The sequence below is a fragment of the Eufriesea mexicana genome, unplaced genomic scaffold, assembly GCF_001483705.2.
Source record: "Eufriesea mexicana isolate 0111107269 unplaced genomic scaffold, ASM148370v2 scaffold124, whole genome shotgun sequence".
NCBI lineage: Eukaryota > Metazoa > Arthropoda > Insecta > Hymenoptera > Apidae > Eufriesea > Eufriesea mexicana.
The window spans coordinates 1,317,172-1,339,283 of record NW_016908357.1 but is presented as its reverse complement, the minus strand read 5'-3'; the positions used below and the strand labels follow the sequence as shown (position 1 = coordinate 1,339,283).

At 44.3% G+C, this 22,112-nt stretch overlaps 2 protein-coding genes across 5 annotated transcripts in view; one reads left to right on the top strand and one right to left on the bottom strand.

Moving 5' to 3' along the window:
- The window catches only part of Arglu1 (Arginine and glutamate rich 1), a 5,996-nt gene extending 1,551 nt beyond the window's left edge, over positions 1 to 4,445 (bottom strand). The window contains exons 1-5 of one of the 4 annotated variants that reach the window (XM_017911284.1): positions 4,127 to 4,445; positions 3,692 to 3,835; positions 3,394 to 3,441; positions 2,823 to 3,048; positions 4 to 8 (exon numbers count right to left, since the gene is read on the bottom strand). In XM_017911284.1, the coding sequence (XP_017766773.1) occupies positions 4 to 8; positions 2,823 to 3,048; positions 3,394 to 3,441; positions 3,692 to 3,835; positions 4,127 to 4,269 (566 nt within the window). In that variant the 5' untranslated portion in view covers positions 4,270 to 4,445. The remainder of the gene's footprint in view (positions 1 to 3; positions 9 to 2,822; positions 3,049 to 3,393; positions 3,442 to 3,691; positions 3,836 to 4,126) is intronic. The other 3 variants (XM_017911286.1, XM_017911285.1, XM_017911287.1) reach the window with 3 other exon arrangements.
- A 493-nt stretch (positions 4,446 to 4,938) lies between these two features.
- The window catches only part of GckIII (Germinal centre kinase III), an 83,031-nt gene continuing 65,857 nt past the window's right edge, over positions 4,939 to 22,112 (top strand). The window contains exon 1 of the mRNA XM_017911282.1: positions 4,939 to 5,803. Within this exon, the coding sequence (XP_017766771.1) occupies positions 5,789 to 5,803 (15 nt within the window). The 5' untranslated portion in view covers positions 4,939 to 5,788. The remainder of the gene's footprint in view (positions 5,804 to 22,112) is intronic.

Below are 22,112 nucleotides of genomic sequence, written 5' to 3'. Positions count from 1 at the left end.
TCTTCCTCCTACAACGACAATGGGATCTATTTACATAAAGCAATGATGGTGTTGCTCACCAGCTGTTGTTACACCGTTCATATACAAAAATCATAGTGCCGCTATCTCAACAGCCTAGTGTTATACATCCTAAGAACCATCCTCTTTTTATATGGGAAAGATAATCGGGAACATATGAAATTTCAAGGTCGGGTTTTAAAGAATTAGGATGGCTTGTTGAGACAAAAGTAACAGAGGATGCATGTAAACCCAGTTCCTTCGTTTGGATTAAACGAGCTCCTCTTAGTTCCCAGCGAATGCTGTTTATTGACAGATTCCCCAGATGGAAATACGACGACTTAGGATGCCACTTGAAAGTGAAAAAACGTGAATTATGATTCTGAATCAATTCACTGTGCATGCAAAAGGACGTACAGAAAATTGTAACTCTTTCTTTTTTTAAACGCGACACGTTGAATAACTCTGTTAAGTGCAGGATAAACTCTAAATGCAGAAGGTGAAAAATACATCAAAAAGATAAAAAAATAAAATTTAAAAAAATTAAAAAAAAAAAACAAATAAAAAGAAATTAAAAAAATCGAAGACAAATTTTTTTTTTACAAAAGATAATGATTGTTCATGTATGTACCTTCGGCAATGACTGATGTGCATTTGAAAAAAAAAAAAAAATATGGAAAACGTATTAAAAAAATATTTACGAACGAGTGGTGCCATCCGCCCCGACCTGTCGACGAAATGCGTTGTGCCCCAGGTACTAATATTTAGCAAATCTAAAATAATCCCTAATATTTTCTTTCCGATACATAGTGTTTAAACAAAGAATGATAATAATAATATCGGTATAAAATGAATTATGAATATATAAATTGGATAATACCTGAATGAAGCTCACGCCAGCACGTAGGGGATGCCTTCTTCATCGACAATCACTCAGCAGTGAGTAAAAAACCGGCATCTTCTGTTGGTAGTCAGTAAGGAAGGTGACCTATATATTGCTAGGTCGTGCTTTGTTGCTATGGGATTCTAATTCTGCCCTTTAAGGTCTACCTCTCCCTTTCTAATTAATTTTCTCCCAAACTTGTTCACATATTCAGTGCAAACTCAATGTGCAAAGCAATAAGGATAAAAGTATGGTCAACTTGTAATCAGGGTCGCTGTCCATTTGACCGGAACGTGCTGATTTCCCGAGGGTGAATATAACCAATTGTGCATATACATAAAAAACATGGTAGAAGAAAACTCCTACTCGTATTTGAAGGAAAATGAAGTATTTAAAAATATCTATAAAGATTTAAATATGAATATAAATATTATTTTCTAAGTAATTAAACCATTGCCAATTAGATCAAATAACAGGACCCCTTCTTGTAACTCATGGAATATTGGTTATACTGAATTAATTAAAGCTGTTATTAGAGCTTAGAATGCAAAGTGACGGGATAGAATAAATGTTTTCTTTCATTATTATTAAAACTATTTGCGATTCTATTGTTTATTTCCATTGTAGTTTGCAAAACCTTTAAAGCATTTTATCTTGAATAATAAACTAGTTACACTATTTTCAAGTCCCAGATTTCAAAATAATCATACATTATTGTTTATATCATAATATATTTTAATAATCGTATGACTATTGAAAGAAAAATAGAATACTCGTGTATGAAAAAAGATATCTATTAAAAAAGGATAAAATCTAATTCACAATCTTTATTACTATAATTGTAGGAATATCACTGTCGTTGTACCGTCTAAATAAAGCTAAAAACAATTGTGCAATCATATTCTTAAAGATAAAAGTTAACGAGATTTTTGTAAAAAAAATCTGATAATTCGTTTAAATCTACTGTTTCACTGACAGCAAAAACTGTTCAGGGAAAAATATCACTTTCCTATTGTTTCGTAGAAAAATAACTTTATTTCAAACTTACGATTGTTTTTTTTCAGCTTAGGCAAGTTACAAAGTTTGGGATCACTAACTTTAAGTAATTGGATGCTTCTTTCTCTACTATTTAAGAGATTAAATGCGATTATGTGGACATTCACACACGCGGATATAAACTAGATCGATAAGTAATTAGGTCTGCTGGATTGTCAGGTACAACGATTGTAAAAATTGCGAGCAAAAACGCAATTATTGCATTCGAACGCAACTTTTTCAATAGTAAATACGACTGGCAATCGAAATATTGTGTGATGAAAGGTATTAATGTTGTACAAATATATAAATATATACATGGTACAAATACAATATTCTGTTCATAAATATTTGATACATGCGCCTATAATAGCAAAATTCTTCCCACAAGAGAAAGTATACATTCCCAACAACGCGACCTCAGTGGATGTTGGGAAGTCGAAGCAATGTGGCTTTTCAATAATACTTTTTCTCATAGTTATTAACCACAATGCTTCAAGCCCAAACGCTGTGATCGCGAAATAGAGGCTTAATACAGCGCTACAATCACACGTGTTAGTTTCACCATAAATATATCCAACTAGTAACATTTATATCATTTTTGGAATGTCCAATTAAAATTCTCTAATTTTTGTACGTCAGTACACGCAAACGTATAATACCCTAAGCTTTCTTTACAGCTTTGAAAACATTTAAATTAAATTGCATCTTACCAGTCAAGCTATTAAATAATAAAATACGTTTCCTCTATTATATATTTCATTCATATCATAGCTCTGTCTTTATTAAAATATATCCTTTATTTAAGTATGAAAATAATGCAAGGATAGAGCACCAGACTTATTTCCTGTTGATCGAAACAGCGCTTGGGCTAACACTGGCCAATGTTTCTTTGGATTGGTCTTACCTCTCTTCGTTTCTCCTCCTCACGAAGCTTTGCTTGTCTCCATTCCATTTCCTCCATCATTTGACGCTCCATAGCCCTTTTAGCTTCTTCTACTCTCCTTTGTACTTCTGCTTCTATTTCCTCTTTACGTTTCTCTAGTTCCTCCTCCACCCTCTTCTGCACTAGCTCTTCTATTCTTTTGGCAGCTTCTTCTTCGACCATTTTTTGTTCAACTTCACGTTGCCTTCTGTAAACACAGAAATATTTTGTTGTTCTAACGCTACAGGAGTAGCACACACTCTCCAGATATGCATGCTTTTCGACAGAGTTTATGTCAACAATTTATAAACACAATCGTATAGAATGTAACGATATGGATCAACCAAGTACAATATACTTTACTTGATAAAACATAAAACACAAATAAATAAATAAATAACTAAATCGATCGATCAATGTTGTGTAAATATATAAATATATATACGAATAATTATGAAACTAAAATATGTTATTTATTAAAATATCAGATACTTATGCGTATACAAGTATGATATAATTCAACCACCACCATGAGATAGTTATACAATCTTACCCAACTGCACTTGCGGTGAAGATTTTGTTCGATAATTCTTTCTTTTTCCTGACAACATAATTATAAATAAAAAAAAACGTATACCAATAGAATCAAAATATATAAAATAAGATTTGTTAAATTTCTTAAAAAATAATTAAACGTATTAAGATCTTTTAGACACAAAGTTTAAATACAAAGGATAAAGAATTTGAATAAAAATAATTTGTAGGTGTACAAATATTATTAGTCTGAGTATACTTAACGAATAAAAATAAGTAAATGAAACAGAAAATGCTTATGTAGATGAAATAATTACCTTTGACGCTCCATTTCTGCTAATCTCTCTACCTCATCCATTTTGCGATCCCTGTCTCTATATGAACGTTTCTTATGACTGACAATGTGTACATCATCCGAAGCATCTGTGCCTGAACTAGAAGATGCAGAATGGGATCGTTTCCTGCATAAATAAACGAGCGTATTCGAATTTCATCAAATTGTAAAATACTAGAGGCACAACTAACACGACAAATAGGACCAAGCCATCGATTGTACCTGAATATTTATTAATAGAGTGCTGTTAACAACGCAATAAGGTATATACAACGATAGAGAACGTTGGTATCTAATACATAACATATATAAAAGCAAAAGATTTCTCCTATCGAATACATGGCAAAATGGCGGAAAACTCAATAGAACGAAACGATTCCAATATGCATATATTCGGCAAAAAAGTGGAATATATTACCTTGACTTTGAACTACGTTCCTTTGGTTTGTCAGAGTACTTGTTGTTCGAGTGCTTCTCACGTGATTTCGAGCGTTTCCTTGAATGCTTACTCTTATGACGCCGCCTACTAGGAGATTTTGTTCTGGATCTGGAACGACCCATTTCAACGAGCTCTAATGTCTTTTTGAAATAATCACTCGTAAAAATGAAAATATACTAAACGCGACGGATGTAACTACGCATAAAAATAACCGAACACTACGCGAACACCGCAATATAATAACAAACTAGGCACTGCGAACGTGTACGCCGCACCACTGACTTATGCCGCAGTTTTAGCGGCCATGTTTAAGTTAGTATTCAAGATGGTGCATAAGCATGAAATACGTTTGAGCAACGCAGTTACTTTTTCAACGAAATTTGAGGAAAAATTGAGGTATAACTCACAAAAATGATCGTTTTACCTTATTTATACATTCGTTCAGTTCTGGTAATAATTTACTTGCCGATTTTGATACTTAACAAAGTATTAGGCGTATTCACTTTTTACATTCAAATTCCACGGTAAGATTCCTTCCATTCGTCTTCCGCCAATCAGAACGCGAATACAAGTTAGTAGAATTCCTACGATTTTTAATCATCGTTTCACGTAATACGGAATAGGATGTACACAAGCTTGCCTTTTTTCTTTTTGCTGTGTAAACGCAAGTGGTTAGAAAATGTAAGAATAATTAATCAACATCGTTAAAGAAATTGAGGGAAGTCGCTGGGCGAATGAACGAAAGCTGTTGGACAAATAAATAGAAGCCGATAAAAAGAAAAGTTAAGCGGGAGATAGTATCGTGATGATAATCGGGTGAAAAAGTTGCCCAATGAAATAAGGATCGAGCGTGAAAACTGGTTGTATGGCATGTGTTCCGAAAAACCGCGGTCTTCGTTGGCAATGGCACCCGTTCACAGCTGTGTCGGCGGCGCGCGCATCTCATTCGACTCGTTCCGCGACAGCAGAAATCAAGATGGCGCTCCTCTGTTTGCGGATAGTTCTGCGACGGATATAAATACGTGAAAAAAACAGTGCGAGAAACGGTTAGAGAATATCGAGTAGAGTGTGACGATTGGTATACGCGTATGATATTGTGACAGTCCATTGGTAACGCGTCGCGATAATTGTAAAGCACGGTAGCCGGGTAAGCCGCTGCGGTATTTCGAACATCGGCGAAGGTGATGTCGGTGCCCACCTGAGGAATGCCAGATTATCCTCGCTACGGCAACTCGCTCGGCAGGGGGATGCTAATCGCGTGACGGATCGCGTGCAAGTTGATCGAAAGTGTTTCGTAGGTGGTCCCCCGGAAAGGTGTACGGTCGTGTTTGTTCCGTGACGTATGTGTGTCGCGGAGGGCTGTAAGACAGGTCGGTCGCGAGTGTCGTCGTCGTCGTCACCGTCGTCGCCGTCGTCGCTATCGTCGTCGTGGTCGGCTTCGTGTTCGTGTTTAGTGTGCCGCGAGTGGCGTTTTTCGCGGCTTCGATGTGCTCTCGTCCTCCCCTGGATTTCTGGACAGGCGAGATCAGCTGCTGCTGGAACAACTAGTCCGGCAGCTTCGGCAGACGATCCTCTTCTACAGGAGCGGTGGGGCAAGGAGGTGCCGGAAGCAGCCGCGAGTCCGGAAGCATAACGAAGAAGATGGCCTTCAACGAGGTAAGTTTCATTACTGCATGCCGCTATATCTGCTATCTCGCTATCCCGTTCGGTCGTTCGATCCCGTGGGCTGACCTCGCGACCCCCAAACGCCAATTCTAACCTAACCTCCGTTCCTGCGCACAGCTGGCATGTTATCAACTCTCCCCCCCCCCCTTTCGTCTCTTCCTTCTCATCCTTTCTTTCTCTCTCCCGCTTCTCGAGAGGCCGTGCTCTTTTCTAGTCGCGCCGTTCTAACGTTAAGCGACCACGAGACGGGTCAAAATCGGAGCTATTCGGTTATTCTGCGCGAACATTCAGATATTCCTTTCTTCTATCCGTCCGCGTTTAATCGAGCGCTCGTGTAATTTATACGTATCGCTAAAAATACTCCGCTAATTAATACATTATCGTCTTTACGAGTCGCGAAGCAAAATATTCGCGTATTTTCGTCGCGTTTACGCGTAACGCTCTCGGTACCATTTGCCCGGCGTTTTCTTTCGTGCAGGATTATATTTCATAAGAGGATACCGCGAATCTACTCTCCTATTGCTGGTAACCTGCATTCGCGTTTACGCGGTACACGGCATTTACGATTCTCGTGTATCACGCGAAGAAATCACCTCGCGGGAGATTACATTTCCAGCACGATTCGGTAAACAATTACATCATAGCACAGTGACGCAAAGCCGAGGGACGAAATTTCGTGCTTACGTGTGCATCGTGACTATCACCGATCGCCTGCTTCTGTTAACGTTTCTCCGTGCTGACGATATTGCGTAACCGTACCCCATAAAGAGACACGGGATATAGTGTTTCCAGGACAGAGAGGAGGGAAATAAAAAGCGTTTCAATGTACCCGATTCAGGTGTAAGATGATACGTCAGAACGGTGCATATTTCTGAGCCGCTGCACAGCAGCGACACGGCGGAGGAAAAACTCTTAGACCGACGGGACAAAAAAGTATGCTATGCATATGGTAAATAGAATGCTATCTATTGGATAGCCCGTGGAATAACTTAAAGTTCGAGATTATTTTTCGCGGACTGCTTATCGCCGTCGATGACGCATAGTCGCGGTTGCAATCGTGTGTGCCTTTTATCCTACGTGCCTATTTATTTCTGTTGACCGTCCAGCGAACAAAAAGAGCGCCGACCAGTAATTAATATACCGCGATCGAATGTCATCGATACATGGCCGTATCGTGCGACGCGAAACCGGGAAAACGTATATCGAAATCGTACGCGCGATGTCGATATATTTTTCCGATCGCGTTTATTCAATCGCGAACGCGCGCCACGCTTCCGTATTAGAAAATTCGATAGAAAATCGTAACGAGAAAATCACGCGGAGCAGCAGGGCGGGGAGGGCACGGGGGATTAAAATGGATAGTTTAAGGGTTAATCGTTGTTATTTAGCGGCGTGTTTTGAAAAGAGAAAGAGCGGGGTGGGCAGCGTTTGTATATTTTCCCTCCAGCACTGATGCATGCGACTATGGCGTCGAACGCGTGTACGTTCACGTACACACGTGCAGTCTTACGCGTAGATCATTCATCCGTTCCACGTGCGCTCTTTAAACGAGAAATTAATGAAAGAACGCATCAGCGTTTACCATTAATCTTCATACGCCACGACGCGTATTATTCGTTACGATTTCCTACCATTCAGTCCGCAACCTTTATTTTCATCATTGCACCACGGCAATTAACTACCGAAATCCACCATACGTGTCTAGCTTCACCTCGATTTTTATCCACCGAGACGGATCGTTTTCGGCACCGTTTCCACTTGCCGCGAACGTAAGAAGTTCACGGTCGGTTCATTGAAAATTAAACGCGATCGTGGACGTAGCCGCGGTCGATCGTACGTCGGGACATCGACCGAGGTGTAAAAGCGCACGAAAAAGGGGTAGAGGTGTGCGATAGGCCTTACGAACGCAGCGTTGCACCTGCTACCCGGTCATATCGATCGAGATGGAATATATACGAGTGGCCAGAGTGGGATTCCACCGTTGTTCTCCCTTCTATGGCACCCACTCGTTCGTCCACGATCGTACGGCTTCTTTCTCCCATATCGAGCCTTCGCGGTCTTTACGCCTTCGCGATAACGCGTCTATTCGTTCTCTTCGAGACGCACACGTACGACCGTTCTCGCAAGAATCGCTGTCGAGCGAACTGTTAACGAACCGCGACGGAAACGAAGCTTTCTAATATCGTTAGATTATCGTTAGATATTGGTCCACCCAAAGGACCGGATACTCGAACGAGTCATTTCCGCTGGAAATCGACCGATCGTCGATGATATATGGGCCACGGGTTTACGTACGCGAAACTCTGATTCGCGGCAACGAATACGTGGCTGAACGTTACGAAAACAAAGAAACCCGTTGCTCGAGGAACGATAGCACCGTACGTGTGTACACGCACACGTATACAACTGGCCTGTTATCGTGGTCGTTATTCTTATCGTATTCCGGAAAGCCTAGCTCGCACCTCGGGTAGTCGAGACGCGCATAAACAAACGTACGAACGCGCGTATACGCGCACAGCTATCGTTGCTGCGTTGTTCCACGTAAAGTTTATCGACGCGGGAATTTCAGAGGGTGTATACGCGGTGTGCGCCTGTATATACCTGTGCCACGCGTTCGTACACGGCTATACCGTTATTACGTAGGCGACGGGCACGACGAAGTTTCGATGATCGCTCTTTTTTCGTACGCTCGTTCCGTATAAGAGATGAGAGGCGTGGGCGGAAAGCAGGTTACACGAAAGACTCGTTGCTTCGATATCGGGCGTCGATCGAGGAATTTATCTCGGCGAATCTTTATTATTGTTATTTGCTGCCGCGCTATCTCGCCGGTATCGCGTGCCCGTGAGAACGTGGGCACGTATATATATTTTTTAATTAACGCCGATTCCTGGGTGTCAAGGATAGCTGGGAGGCCAGGCGAATAATTTGCCGAGGACGTTGACACGATTGGCGGAAAGTACGAAAGGGCCGTTCATCGCGTGGATACTTGCGAAATTCATTTCTATAACAGAGGCATCAACATCCACGAAGATAGCCGTTAGTATCGCTTACGTTGCACAATAGACATTGTTTGATCGTGGCCTCGATGCAGCCTGGCTGCATATCTGTTTCTCGCTGCGCGGGGATATAAAGTACGCGCGGACAAACGCGTACTAGATTCACCGATGTTTCGACCGAATCCGTGGGCGAACGTCATAGGCAACGAGTCTACGTCATTGAACTATGGAAATTGACAAAGGCGGGTACATCCGTGATTAAAGCTGACGCTTGTCCTCGGACAATGCACCATTGTGCACCGTTTCCACGTGTAATCTCTACTTCCCGGTAAATTAAAATCTGTCGTCGTTGCTTGCCGCCGCAGCCGGAACGTTTTCGCGATTCCTTGCCACGCGGTGAGAATCGCGAGGATAACGAGGCGGTTTAAGAGCGTGGAGTAGCACGAGGATCGGAAATCGCGAGGAAAAATGCAATTCGCGGTATAAAATGGAAATTTATTGGCCTTCGTCGTCCGCTACCCGCTGCTTTTGCGAATCCAAATCGTTGCGCCGTGACCACTGTCGTAAAGGTAAAAAGAGATACGACGGGGTATACGGTTGTACGACGGGTTTACAAGTCGTCTCTGCGCCGGTCGCGAGTACTTGGCCGTTTTCCATTTTATTTTCGATAAAATATGCATAGTAAAAAAGGGTGGAGCGTTGCGAGCGTCGCGCGAATACGCATTGGAAAACGGCGTTAAAAATTGGCACCGCTGCCAAACCGAAACCAGTCGTAATCGCTGAATAATGGTGATCCCATTATTCTGCCTGGACGATAAAACGTTAGACGACCGCGGGTAACCTTTGCCGCGTGATTTTCACGTACGACCGATTCCACCGTGCATTTTTCTCTTTCTCTCTCTCTCTCTCTCTCTCTCTCTCTCGGAGAGTCGCTCTTCGAACGATTTACGAAGGTGAAATAACGTCCGAGATACATCGTCGGGGTGACACGAACCGTGTTATACGTGCTATCCCACAACAAGTGTTACGATAATTCCCACTCCGCGTGGGTAACCTCGCTCGAAACGCAACGGTGCTTTAATTATCCGTTTTCTGGCCACGCTACTGTTCGTCCTCGTCGTCGTCGTCTCGAAAAGGGACGCTGATTTCTCGACCGCGACGTAGAGGGCAAGGTGCTCGTCCACCGTTCTCCCTCAGGTATCGTATTTTCCGTAAAACTTTCGGATTGGAACAAGGCGCGCGGGAATTAATCGTGACGGTGCATTCGGTGGGTTTCGTTCGGCCGTAAACGTCAGCAGCGTGTTGCCCCTCGTAAAGCGAGTAATAGCTTCGTGCTCGTCCACCCTTCGTACACGCACACGCCACCGTGTTCGCGTCTATGCTCGTGCTCCGTTACCACCGTGTGTGCGTGTATTTACATGCGTGCACCCCTGAGCGAGGCGGCTTGTACCGGGGCACATGTACGTATCCGGCTGCACGGTCGCGCGTGCACGCGTGTGCTCGTGTACTTGAGCGCCGCATAGGTGATAACGTGGAGCCGGTGTGTTCCAACAGTCGGTCTACAGGGTGTTTCCGAGGTAGAAATTCCTAATTTTTCCACCGCCGCGCCGATACTAATTGCTCTCCGTGAAGGGGCGAAGCATCGCGGAGGGATATCCGTCTGGAAACAGTCTTCTTCCGGATTGGAGCTGTATATCCTATTCTCGCGTACTTCCGAAATCGTTAAGTTTCCTCGAGACTTTCCAACTATCGCGAACTAGCTACGCGCTCTCTCGGAAAGTTCCGTCGCAAACAGAATTCGACTGTAACTCGGTTGAGGAGCGTTTCCTACCCTGTACACCCGATAAAACTCTCTTCCCGTGTACTCCACGGGTATCGCGCTACCTTTATTTCAAGAACACGCGGTATGTAAATGCATTGAGGCGTGCTATATCGCGTATGCAAGATTGCAGGAAGTTTGGAAGGGGTAGACACGTATTTCGGTGCACCGACTATTGGCTGGCGCGGTGCTGATCTCGAGCCGATGAAACTTCATTAAGACGCGAGATTAATTGGGTAAAGACGCTAGGGAACTAGAGTGTACGGTGTTCCATCGGAAGCGCGTATAGCGGAGCGAAGAAACTCGGATCGAACTCGCGGGGAGAATATTAAAAAAAGCGTGGTCGACTTTTGCTCGGAAGTCTAATGAATTCCGGCTAAATAATTATCGAGTAAATCGTTTTAACGAAGCATAGTCGCGCACGCGAGCACGATTCCGCTGCTGGTTCGCGCTGCTTTCTCAGGAAAACAGCCGTGACAGGTCAGGAGAACGTGTTTCTCGGTTTCAGAGGCAGGAAATGCTACTCCGAGTGTCACGGGGATCCAGTTTTCCTGTCTCCGAGAAACAGGTTCGTTTTTTACGAGTCAGAAACTCGAGTCGATCTCGCCGACTCGTGTCCCCAAAGTTCTCCTTCAGCCACGTGTACAACGCCATGGAGAAAGACACGAATTACCGATCGTAGCTACCGGCTTCGCGCACCGTGCCTCGTGATCCGTGGAAACGATCTAATAACGCGATTTTACGCGATCGGCACGAAACACGATCAACCTGTTCGCGAACTCGTTTCTTTAATAAGCGGTGGTTCGCTCCTCGTAACGAATTCGCGCACCCTCGGCCCGTTTACCTTATCAATTTTTCTGCCTTTCGAAATCACCGGTCCTGATAACGGGACAGTTATGTAATCGGCGGGCAAGGGAGACACGTCGTGCTCGGGATGAGGTAAAAAAGCCTCTTGCACAACTGGTTTTCGTTCATGGTGAAAGGAAATTCCGATTCCGCGGTGATGCGTTGCCTGCGCCCGTCTACGAAGAATCGAGATGGAACTCTCCGTCTAATCCGGAAAAAAACTCGATTCTATTTGCGGCGAGGCCTTCGGATGCCTCGGACAAGTATCCCCGATGACTCGATCCGAGGTAAACGCAACGGAAGCGCGCACGTTCATCCGCGTTTCGCTATCGCGTTCGTCCCTTTTGCACCTCTGTTTTCCCCCATAGACGAAAACGCTTCGGTTCCATCGAGCGTGCGGAATCGTTAAAAGTTCGCGAAGAAGCGCAATTACTAGACCGACTCGTTCGTTTCTCCCGATTCCACTGTCCTTGATCTCTGTCGTGTAATTTCGTGCTATTTCGAAAGTCGCGTTTGCTTTATAGCCGAAACTTCTTGGCTTCGAGATATTCTCTTGCCGCGGGAAACTTGCGAGAGTAGTTGTAACGCCGGTAAGAAAGCACGATCGAAGAAAAGAGTTCGACAAGTGTGCACTCGAACTGCCGGAAAGCATGACCCGACAAAAGTTCATGGAAGAAAAGCGGAAAAGTGAGAAAAGAGGAGGAAGCACTGTGGGACGGGACGAAGTCGAAAAGAATTCGGAAGCTCGATAAAACACCGGCCAGACTTTTCGCCATATTTATTCTCACCCCGTGATTTATTTTTTCCCCGGTTCTAAGCGATTCCTCCTCGTTTTTACGCTAATAAGTCGTCTTCCGAGAGACGACGAAGCTTCGTTTCTCTCCCTTCGTGGTCAATCGAAGCACGGTATCCCGCAACGGCTATGGGACTGTGGAAATTTGGCTGGAACCTTCGGTTGGTATCGATTTGTCATTCTCGCGCGATCTACTTTGCTTGCTCGTCCTAAAACACCGTCATTGGAGGTGTCGGGCTGACCCGTCTTTTGTGAATACGTGCAAGGAAAGAGGTATTGACCCGAATTGGTATTTCGGCCGCAACACTCTACCGTTCGCCTTTCAGCGGAGATATCTTTTGTATAAAGATACGCGACATCGATCCAGACCGTCGATATCTCGTTGCTTTGAGCTGGAACAAAGGATAACGCGATCCGTGCGAAGAACTCTCGAAGCTAAATGCAACTCGGTAGCCGTGAAGGAATTCGTTTAAAGGCAATTGCGCTGGAAAGAAATGGACTCGGGGAGGTTGGAGAACGGGCCGAATTTTGGAAGGTCGTAAAAGTTGGTCGCGCGATTTACCGGATCCCGGGTACGTCTACCGATTCCCTTTTGTCCGAGGCAACGAACGAAGATGGCCACGGCTATACCGTCGGGATCAGGAATCGCGTGGATCGTGAGAAAGATGCGGACAAAGGAAATGAGGTATTCCGAGCAGTGGGCTGCGTTCTTGCCACGATAGGACCGGGAAGGAAGAAGGAAGGAAGGAAGCTTGGAAGGTACCAGCCCGATACCGGGACGAGAACTCGCTGGATGCAGCCTCTGGGATAATGGAATTCCTTCCTTGCTTGCCTCACCCGCTCCCTAGTGTCGGGAGAGGTCCTGCTCTCCGTCGACGATCTCGAGAATAAAACAGGGGCTGCGATCATTTCTCGATCGGACGTCGATTCTCTGGCGGCCTTCAAAATGCGTCCATAATTTATCGGGCTTCGAATCGTGTCCTATGAAAAATTTATTCCAATCTCTCCCCGTTAATTCTGTCTCGCGATCCCTTCGAGTGTACTTAAGAATGTTTAATCTCTCTACATTTATTATACGTTTATCGGAATCCAGCGACGAAATGGTCTCGCGCTCTAACGATCAATCGAGTCTGAATCCGTATTTCTATGATAATGTCGATTCGATGCTACGAAGACTGGCTTCTGTGTTCGGTTTGAACAGTCCGTGCACGCGTCAAGGTAGCACAGAGTCATGCGTGTACTTGACAGATTTTCGATGACGGTCGATCGACGTGAATTTCGGTGGATGCCGTCAAACTGTCCAGAATTGCCAATTAAAATCTGCTCGTAGGAGGACAGCTTTCGAACACCGGTCTATCCTCTCGTGCAATTGTCTTAGGCAATAAAGTGGCTATTTCCATCCGATCGATCGTTAGGATTTGTCACGTTGAATTGAATTGTTAAAAAGAGCAAAGGCCAAGCTTCTTTTCCACGGTATCGTATCGTATTAGTTTCGATCCTGGTAAATGCGATCGTGACGAGAATCGCGAGTTACCCAGACCGAGACCGATGAATAATTCCGTGCCGTGCCTTCATTGCATTCATATAGATGATTAAAGAAAGTCGATTCGTGATATCTGTTCGGAATTTTCTCCTCTCGAACGACTTCGCGTCTAGGCTTTCCACAGGGTGGACTTGGAAGAAAATTGTCTCATTAGGATCCGAGTAGATGACAGTCTTCTCCTCTGGTCCTCTTCGCTTCTTCCACTTTTCTCTTCGTCGCTTCTTCCAGATACCTCTCGTCTCCGCGTTTTTTCATTAACTTGCCCATCTTTCCTTTATTCCTCTTATTGGATGCCATCGCTTCTTTGTTTCTCCCCTACTTTTTCCTTTCCTTTCGGCGTCCATTCTTCTTTCCTTTGCCTCGTTTAAACGTGGTTCTCTTGCCGAAGAAGAACCACGATCGTGTCGCAGGCCAGCGCGTTAGAACCGAAGTCATCGAACCTTAATTATCTTTATCGGTTTAGGCATCGAACATATTCCTATTTGCCGTGTGCCGTGCAATTAGCCAGCACATCTAGGAACTTGCCACCGGTTTCTTATCGCCTTTAGCTTTATGGTTCTCGATCGGGGATTTATCATAAACGTAATGATGCTCTCGACTGAATTCTCGAGATACGCGGTGAGATATTTCCCTGTACGAGCTGGAACCGTTGCAAAGAAATTCGCATCGCGTTATCAACCTGTTTCCCCTGTCAAGTGGCAAAAATAAGCTTAGGAATATTAACGAGTCTCGAACGATATCGCGTCTCGCGTTGCTCGTTTTCTCTCAATTTCGAGCATCTGTGCCCGTCCACTCGCGAAATAGATCGATTTGTCGCGTGCAAGCTTATCCACGCGTCGTATCGTAGACGTCACGGGGTGGGGACAAAAAGGACGCGTCTTTTCCTCGTGGAAAACTCGCTCGCGGAGCGTGCAAGTACGCGTCTACGCGTTTAGTCGCATGAAAAACGGAGCCTCTTTGAAACTAGCTAGCTGAGACGACGAGAGGCACGGCGGACGTTTCAAAGAATTTGTGAGCCCGTGTGTAGGCGCCTTAAAACATTCGTTCCGCATTGCTTTCTAACGCGTTCCACTTTCCTGGACATTCTTCGGAGGACTCTGAATGTCGTAATACCGTGATAAACCAGCCGAAATGTTTCTCGGTGGATTAGCAAATCGACGGTGTCTAGCGAAAGGTTTACGACTCGAGATGGAGAAGCACGAGCCAGGCAAATTACTACGAGAAGATCTGTCTACGAGTTAACGAGGCTGAAGAATTTTCTCTCGACGGAAAAGGCGATTCTTGATCACGATGCAAACGTTATTTCGTTTGCCGTTTCGATAGCGAGGCATCCGAGTGATTCGATGGACGCGTAATCGCGCAACGATTTTTCGGGACAACGAGTTTCTTTTCCGCATTGCGATGGAGATACTCCTAATTATCGCGGAGCCGATGGGCCCATCGCGCGAGAACTCGCCACGCTGATATTCCTGTTATTTCGAGTCGCTGGCTTTAAAGTAGGCGCCCGTCTAGGAATCCGTCTTTATAAGGAAATCTTACAAGAGGATAGATACCGTTGCTTCCACGCCCCGAGAACTGTTTTATAGGTGCCGTGACGTTGCTATTTTACAGCTTCATCGAGCGCGCAAAAAGCGATGGAAAAAATCCATTATCCTTTGGAAAGAGTTTTTCGCGGCTGCCATTTGCAAATCAAGAAGCGGTTTCTATCGACAGGCACGTCGCTTGCCATCCGTTATCTCGCGAGCATCGATCAGACCAGATGCCAGAATATATCAAAGTATCTATCGAATAAACGCTATTCGCCTGGTATCGTGGGCCGAAAAAACCAATACGGAGATAATTCGAGAATGCAACGTAATTCAGGAGAGTATGCGTTAGGGGTATACACGCGTGCATTATCGGAAACAACGATAAAGGTTAGAAACGAAGGTGTATCGTATTTCAATAGAAACTCGCGAATTATGGTCTAGCCTGGTTTGCTCGGAACCGGACGATATTGGATGCTTCTTATCACACACGCGTCGGTATTCTAATCGCGGCAATAATTTACGCTAATGCGGTCGAATTGGTTTTCAGCTGCACGCTGTCAAACGACGATCGCCCCTCATCTCTGTCGATATTAAGACCTCGCGAATACGTGGCCGACTGCACTTACGTAACTTCCTCGTACACGTGCATTACGGTAAAGCCCGTTTCGCGAATTGGATTATGCACCGAAGACATAACCATACTCGTGACGCGTTCGGTATTCTAAATCCGATGCGCGTCGATTCGGACGTTTTAATTATAGGGATGAACCTCAGCGGTCGAGCTAATTTTTCCTGATTAATGGCCGCACGGATTTGCTCCGTGCCTAGCTTGTAATTATATTATCGTTATTCTTTGCACTGTAGGTACAAGTAACAGTCTCGTTAGCTACGCGCTGGGATCTCGGCGTAATCCAGAATTAACAAGGTAGTTGATAGTGTGCCAGACGATTATCTTTCATCTCTCATTAAGTTTTACGTCGTGTTACCTTCGAAATATTCGCCATCCGCTTCACGCTGTACGACTCAACGCGCGTTTCGATAGGAAATTGCGAGGGACTCGATCGAGAATGCAGTTCTTGAAACGGGAAATAGACGAGATATATGAGTCGTGCATAGGAAGATTCATAGGAAGACGTTAAACGAAAGAAAAGAGACGCCGAGCAGAGTTCTTGCACCTCGAAGAGTAGATCGGAGTGCAGAGGGGTTGAACAGGTGGTCGAATGTTATAGTATTCTGTTTTTGATCTCGGATTTAATTATACGTCGACCTCTTTCTGCTATTTATATCGGTTTCATTTTTTAATATAGCCGTTGGTTTAGAGCGGAACTCGCGTTGATTCGTTTATACATTCGCAAATAAAATTTCGCTCTGGTTCCGAAGTATTTCCTTCGCCTCGTACGCTATTTTATATTATTCGTAATATATTTCGTTATCACCGGCGATATAAATTCCAAATGACGCGGAATATTTTTTCCATCGCATTCGAAAAGCAGTAGAGCGTTGGAAACGGTTCATAGGATATACGAGGAACGGAGGTCCTTGCCCCAGGACACGCGCCCCGCAGACGGTCGATGGCCAGGGTAACAACCGAAGGAATACGTACGTATTCCACACTCAAGGGGGTATCTACCCTTCCATAGTTCGCGTCGACACAATTGCACTCTGCGCCCGAGATACGGAAATCCCTTCTATTTTCTGCTCGAGGCATTAACCAAGCTAATTAGCAGAAACGATCGAGTACGAATTTTCTTTCAAATCCGTTTAGGATATGCCCGTAGACGCGTCTGTGATATCATTGAAAATAACACGGTTGCAGTTCAGACGTTCGGACAACTGCAATCCGAAAATCGATATCAGAAGCACCAAAAATACGCGTCAATGTAGATATGCTATAATCCGCGCAAGAGCATACGTCACTTCGTAGATTCGATTTCCCCTGCACCGATGTAATAAAATCCATTTCGAAACGATAGCTTCCAGGACAAATTAAGGATTAACGTTCAATCTCATGCTCAATTTCCTGCATCGCGTTTGAGCAACTCGTCGCCGTACCGTACATGAAATTCGATGTAATTCTCAACGGCAACGATATATCGAGAAATTCGATTAACGGTCTAGTTTCGTGCAAATATCGCGTTTCGCGGCTGTAAAATTTCGCGAATTTTTGCCGATAGGCGTTAATCAAGGTTCAAAACGGTCCCAAAGATAACCGTTAATAACACTCGTAAAAAGAAACAGGTTTTTGCCTCTATCGAGAACCCCTATCGTTATCGAATCGAAATAAAATTCTCGCAGAACCGATACTTTAAGAGTTACTGGAACCGGGACAAAAGTACGTATTTTCAGTTCGTTATAATTCTCGATCAAACTTGAAACATAAACGAGAAAGCGAAAAGGTAATTCCGAAATTTTACAGCGCTATTACCAGAAAAATCCCCAGAAAAATAGGGTTGAATGGAAATATAAACGAGAATATATTAAACGCGAACGAGGAAAAATTAAATTCTCGACTCGATCGTTCGAGAGATCGACTAGTCTACGCTAGGGGCTCCCATATACCGGATAATTCCATGATTTAGCACCCTCCGGTCTCGTGTACGTCTTACGCGAGAAATCGTCGTGTCGGGCCAATGATATTCGCAAGTTTCGAGTCCGGTGAGGCCTGGTAGCTGATGGTACCTATGCAGCACGGAGTAAAAGCCAATAATGGATCATCCCAAGAGATTGGAGCAAGGCGTGTTATGCGCTGCAGGACCATTACCCTGGTTAACCAGGGACGTACACTCGTCAACTCGGCTCCGTGAGCAACATCGGCCCGATGATCGTCCAACGAACTCGCATATCGATGGCAGACAGCGACTCCAGAGGGTTTCGAGCCGAGTCTTTACTTATGAAAACACGGAGTTATCGTGAGCGAATGCGAACCGATAATCGCGAGAACAATTATGTTCTATCTATCGAGCGGGGTCGATGAGAGAAAGGAGACGATTCTTATTTTTCGCTTCGGATTAGATAGCGTATCTTGACACAGAAGGCGCGTACAATGAACTTAGCCTAGGTACTTATCTTAGAATTACTTAAAACTGAAAGGAATTGATTCGCGAAACGAGACGCAAACGAAGTAAACAATAGAAACAGAAAATTCCTAGAAACTGGGAGATTTTTATGCAAGAACAGAGGGATAAGTTCCAAGAAATGATAAGTAACTCGTCGTCATTGGTAAGTTCGAAGATGACGGAATGGATGGAACAAAAAGTGGTTAAATTATTTAAATCACAGTACAAGCTTCGATAACGCGTCTGTATCGAAAGAAAGGTTAATTAGGAGTCATCGATCAAGTCCAGCTGTGATATAGTAGTCATATGTATAGCATAATACGACCTCCGATTTTTTGCACGATTAGTATTTCAGCACGCGAGATACAAAGGTTGCTAATATCAGGTCCAAATTTCGAGTGAGCTGTTGATTCCATGTCTCGTATTCGAAATTAATCCGTCCAACAACCGGGCAACAGTCGATCGTTGTCAAAGGAAATGGATATCATCTACGATAATCACCTTTGTAAACAGTTTTGCAAGAAAGCGTCGATTCGATACAACGATACAGAAGAAGCAACGTTCCGAAAGCTACCGGAACCATAATCGGAATCGACACTTTCGCCAATTTCCCCAGAAATTCAAATTCTGTAAAACTGTCTGCAGAACCGGAATCAATACCTTAACAACGTTCAACCCCCGGTCTTAATACCCCCATGTACGTCTCGATAAAACGACGACTTGGACCGGGCGAGATAAAGCGATAGGGTGGAATTAAAGGGTGGCCGCCTTTAATTAAGACGATCTCTAATCAAATAGTTTCGGGAGACGGATCGATAAAGGCGGCTGAGGTGTAGGAAACATCAAACGATGCTTTTTAACCCCCGTTGGTAACAGGGTGTGCTATATTCCTTCGACATCTTCGTTTTGTTATGGACACTCCTTCCATTTTCCATCATAAATTAATTAAAACGCAACGCGGAATCGAAACGGGCGGAATTACGATATCGATAAGCTGCTCTGTTCCTTCGATACATCGCGAACGAAGAAAACCGTGGAACATTGTCGGATTTGTGCAATTACGACACTGCTCGAGCTAACGCGTCTCTCAAAGAGGTATATTAAATTTGTCGCGGTGCTGATTCCCTTTTGTCAGTTGCACGCTACCTTTTTACCGTTGTTTCGTCCACGCTCGGAAAGCGTCGTCTTATCTGAAATGTAATTTATCTCGACCAAGTCTCAATAGAAAATGCTATTGATCCCGGCACGACGCGTAGACGCTTGTGCTGAGAACTCGGACGTAACGGTACGATCCGCGTGTGCATCGCGCAATTATAGTTCAGCTGCTCGTGAAACTGTTCGCGAGCTAATGAAAGACCATGCATTTTCATCGGAACGTTGCAAACGCGTTACGTTTTAACTCGCTTTCATCCTTATCCTGCCGTGCAGCTGTGACAAATATCATTTTCGATGAGCGCGGTCGCGAATCTTGATAATCCACGAGCAAAGTCCTTACGTCCGTGTGTATTTACTCCGGCGTATTTAGCGACGTTCGCGGGTAGGTTTAAACGAGTAAACTAAATATCTCGAATAATTTGCAAATGAACTCGATATCGTTTTACGTAATTTCCTGATACAACTACGATGCTTATAATTATTCTCCCCCGCGCATTCGTTTTGGGAATAACGAGCTAGGTATTCCGGTGCTGTTGGTCTTTGATATATGTACATTGAGATCGACGTTATTTTTCACGCCTGAACGATCATGCAAATTGATTGGAATTTAGTCGAAAATACCTCGCGCGCGTGTGGAAATTTCATTTCGTATTTCTGTTATCCGCGACGAGAGGAATTAAACGAATATGTTAAAAAGAGAACGACTTAATCGCCGCTTTTATATTCGGTTCGAATGTCCCGCGGCTTTTCCATTTCGCGATCGAAGAAACGGTCTCGCGTTTAATTCGATATTACCCCTTAGGGAAAAATCGACCAGGGCCCGGACCCGCGTGGCCTACGGTTTCGCAATGGCTGCGAGTTAACAAAGAAAAGCGACGACGTGTATCGTCTTGTGAAACACGTTTCTCGGGTGCCGGTAAGAAAATATATTAAGTCCATGACATATGGGAGGTTCACTATCACGGTTGTTTAACGAGACGCGTATGTGAATCACGCTCGATACGTGTACACGCAGCTGACAACGATAATAAAGCTTAACGATGTCATCGGTATAGGGATTCCCGCGTATCGATATCGCGGCAGAAAAAATGAAACCTCCTTTCGAAGCTGCTGATCATTAGCAGAATTCCGACGTTACCGAACCGCGGTGCTTAATTAAAAGTGACTAATCCCTGTTTTACCGTAGACCTCGGGACGAATAAAGTTCGAATTAGCATTAAAAAATGGCGGGCACGCGGTGAAAACAGAACCGCTGCTGTTTTAATAAGATAAGTTGCATCGTTAAATGATTTCACGGAAAATGGTATTACATTTTTCCACCAATTTTCTGCTTGTTAGCTTACGTACAATACTCGGACTGCTCTTATTCCCCGCATTTTCAGCCGCACCTGTCGCGCAATTAATATTTTAATCAAGCACACCGGAAAAATACAGCTGTTGTTTATGCGGTCCGCAAACTGTGCGCGTCCATTCGACGATTAAAATTCACGTAGGCCTCGACAACCTGTGTCACGTTGAAAAAGGGTGTAGCATCGCTGTTGTTTACCCTCGTTTTTTCATTGCTCGCTGTTTTCCCACCGCCAACTTCTCGTCTCGAGCTTTTCGATAACCTAACAGATATAGCCGATTGCGTTTAAAACTTCATCGGAAATGATTACGTTGCTGCACCATGTCCCTCGTATTTCCAATTATTTCGCAATTGGATATTCCGGTTTTAATAGCTGGCTAACCTTTCCCCACGATATTTCTTCATTTACGTACCTAGCTGGGTGACACAGAATTAAGAGCGTTATCGAAAGGTTTCTCCACACGGTTGCTCAAAATGCCCATATCTACGTTAAAACGCGCGTTAAATAAGTCGCTATTTACATTCACGAGGATACACGCAACCGGTTGAAGATAAAATTCGTCCAGGAATTTAATGATTCATCGATGAAGTATCACTATCGGTGTTCTTATCGAATTCTATTCTTCGCGTTAATAATAAAGCTAGATAAAATTTAATTGGATTTCTAGAGCGATGCTTGACAGGACAGCAATCGTTTAAATATCACTTATTCCGAGTTAAACGAAAGCTTTCTGCTATTATTTCTACTATTTCTACGCAATCTCTTCGAAATTCTTTCGACGTTACGATTTTCTAGTTCGCCCGCGTATCTCGCGATTTTTCCTCTCGTCTTTTCTTTCCTTTTTTGTCCGGAGCACACGGTTCCCGTATCCTTTTGGAGAACACGATTGTTCCACGTGTTTTCACTGATTCACCGCGGTGCAGGCCGCGAGGAAGAGGCAAACGGAGAGCCTGTGCAGCCTCGGTGGCGACTTCCCAGGCACCGCAGCGTAGCGGGGAACTTGGCACGGGTCTTTCTGCGAAGGCGATTTACTCACCAAGATCAAGCTTGGATATCTTATTCGAGAGATAGTCGAGGCTCGAACGGCGATTTAAAGTGTCCCTGGTCGTTATCGCGGCGGGAAACGAGAACGAAAGCTTTAACCTGTCTTCGCTGAGGTTGCAGTTCCCTTCCAACGAATTTTTCTCCATGGGGTGCATCGGCCATCTTTCCGT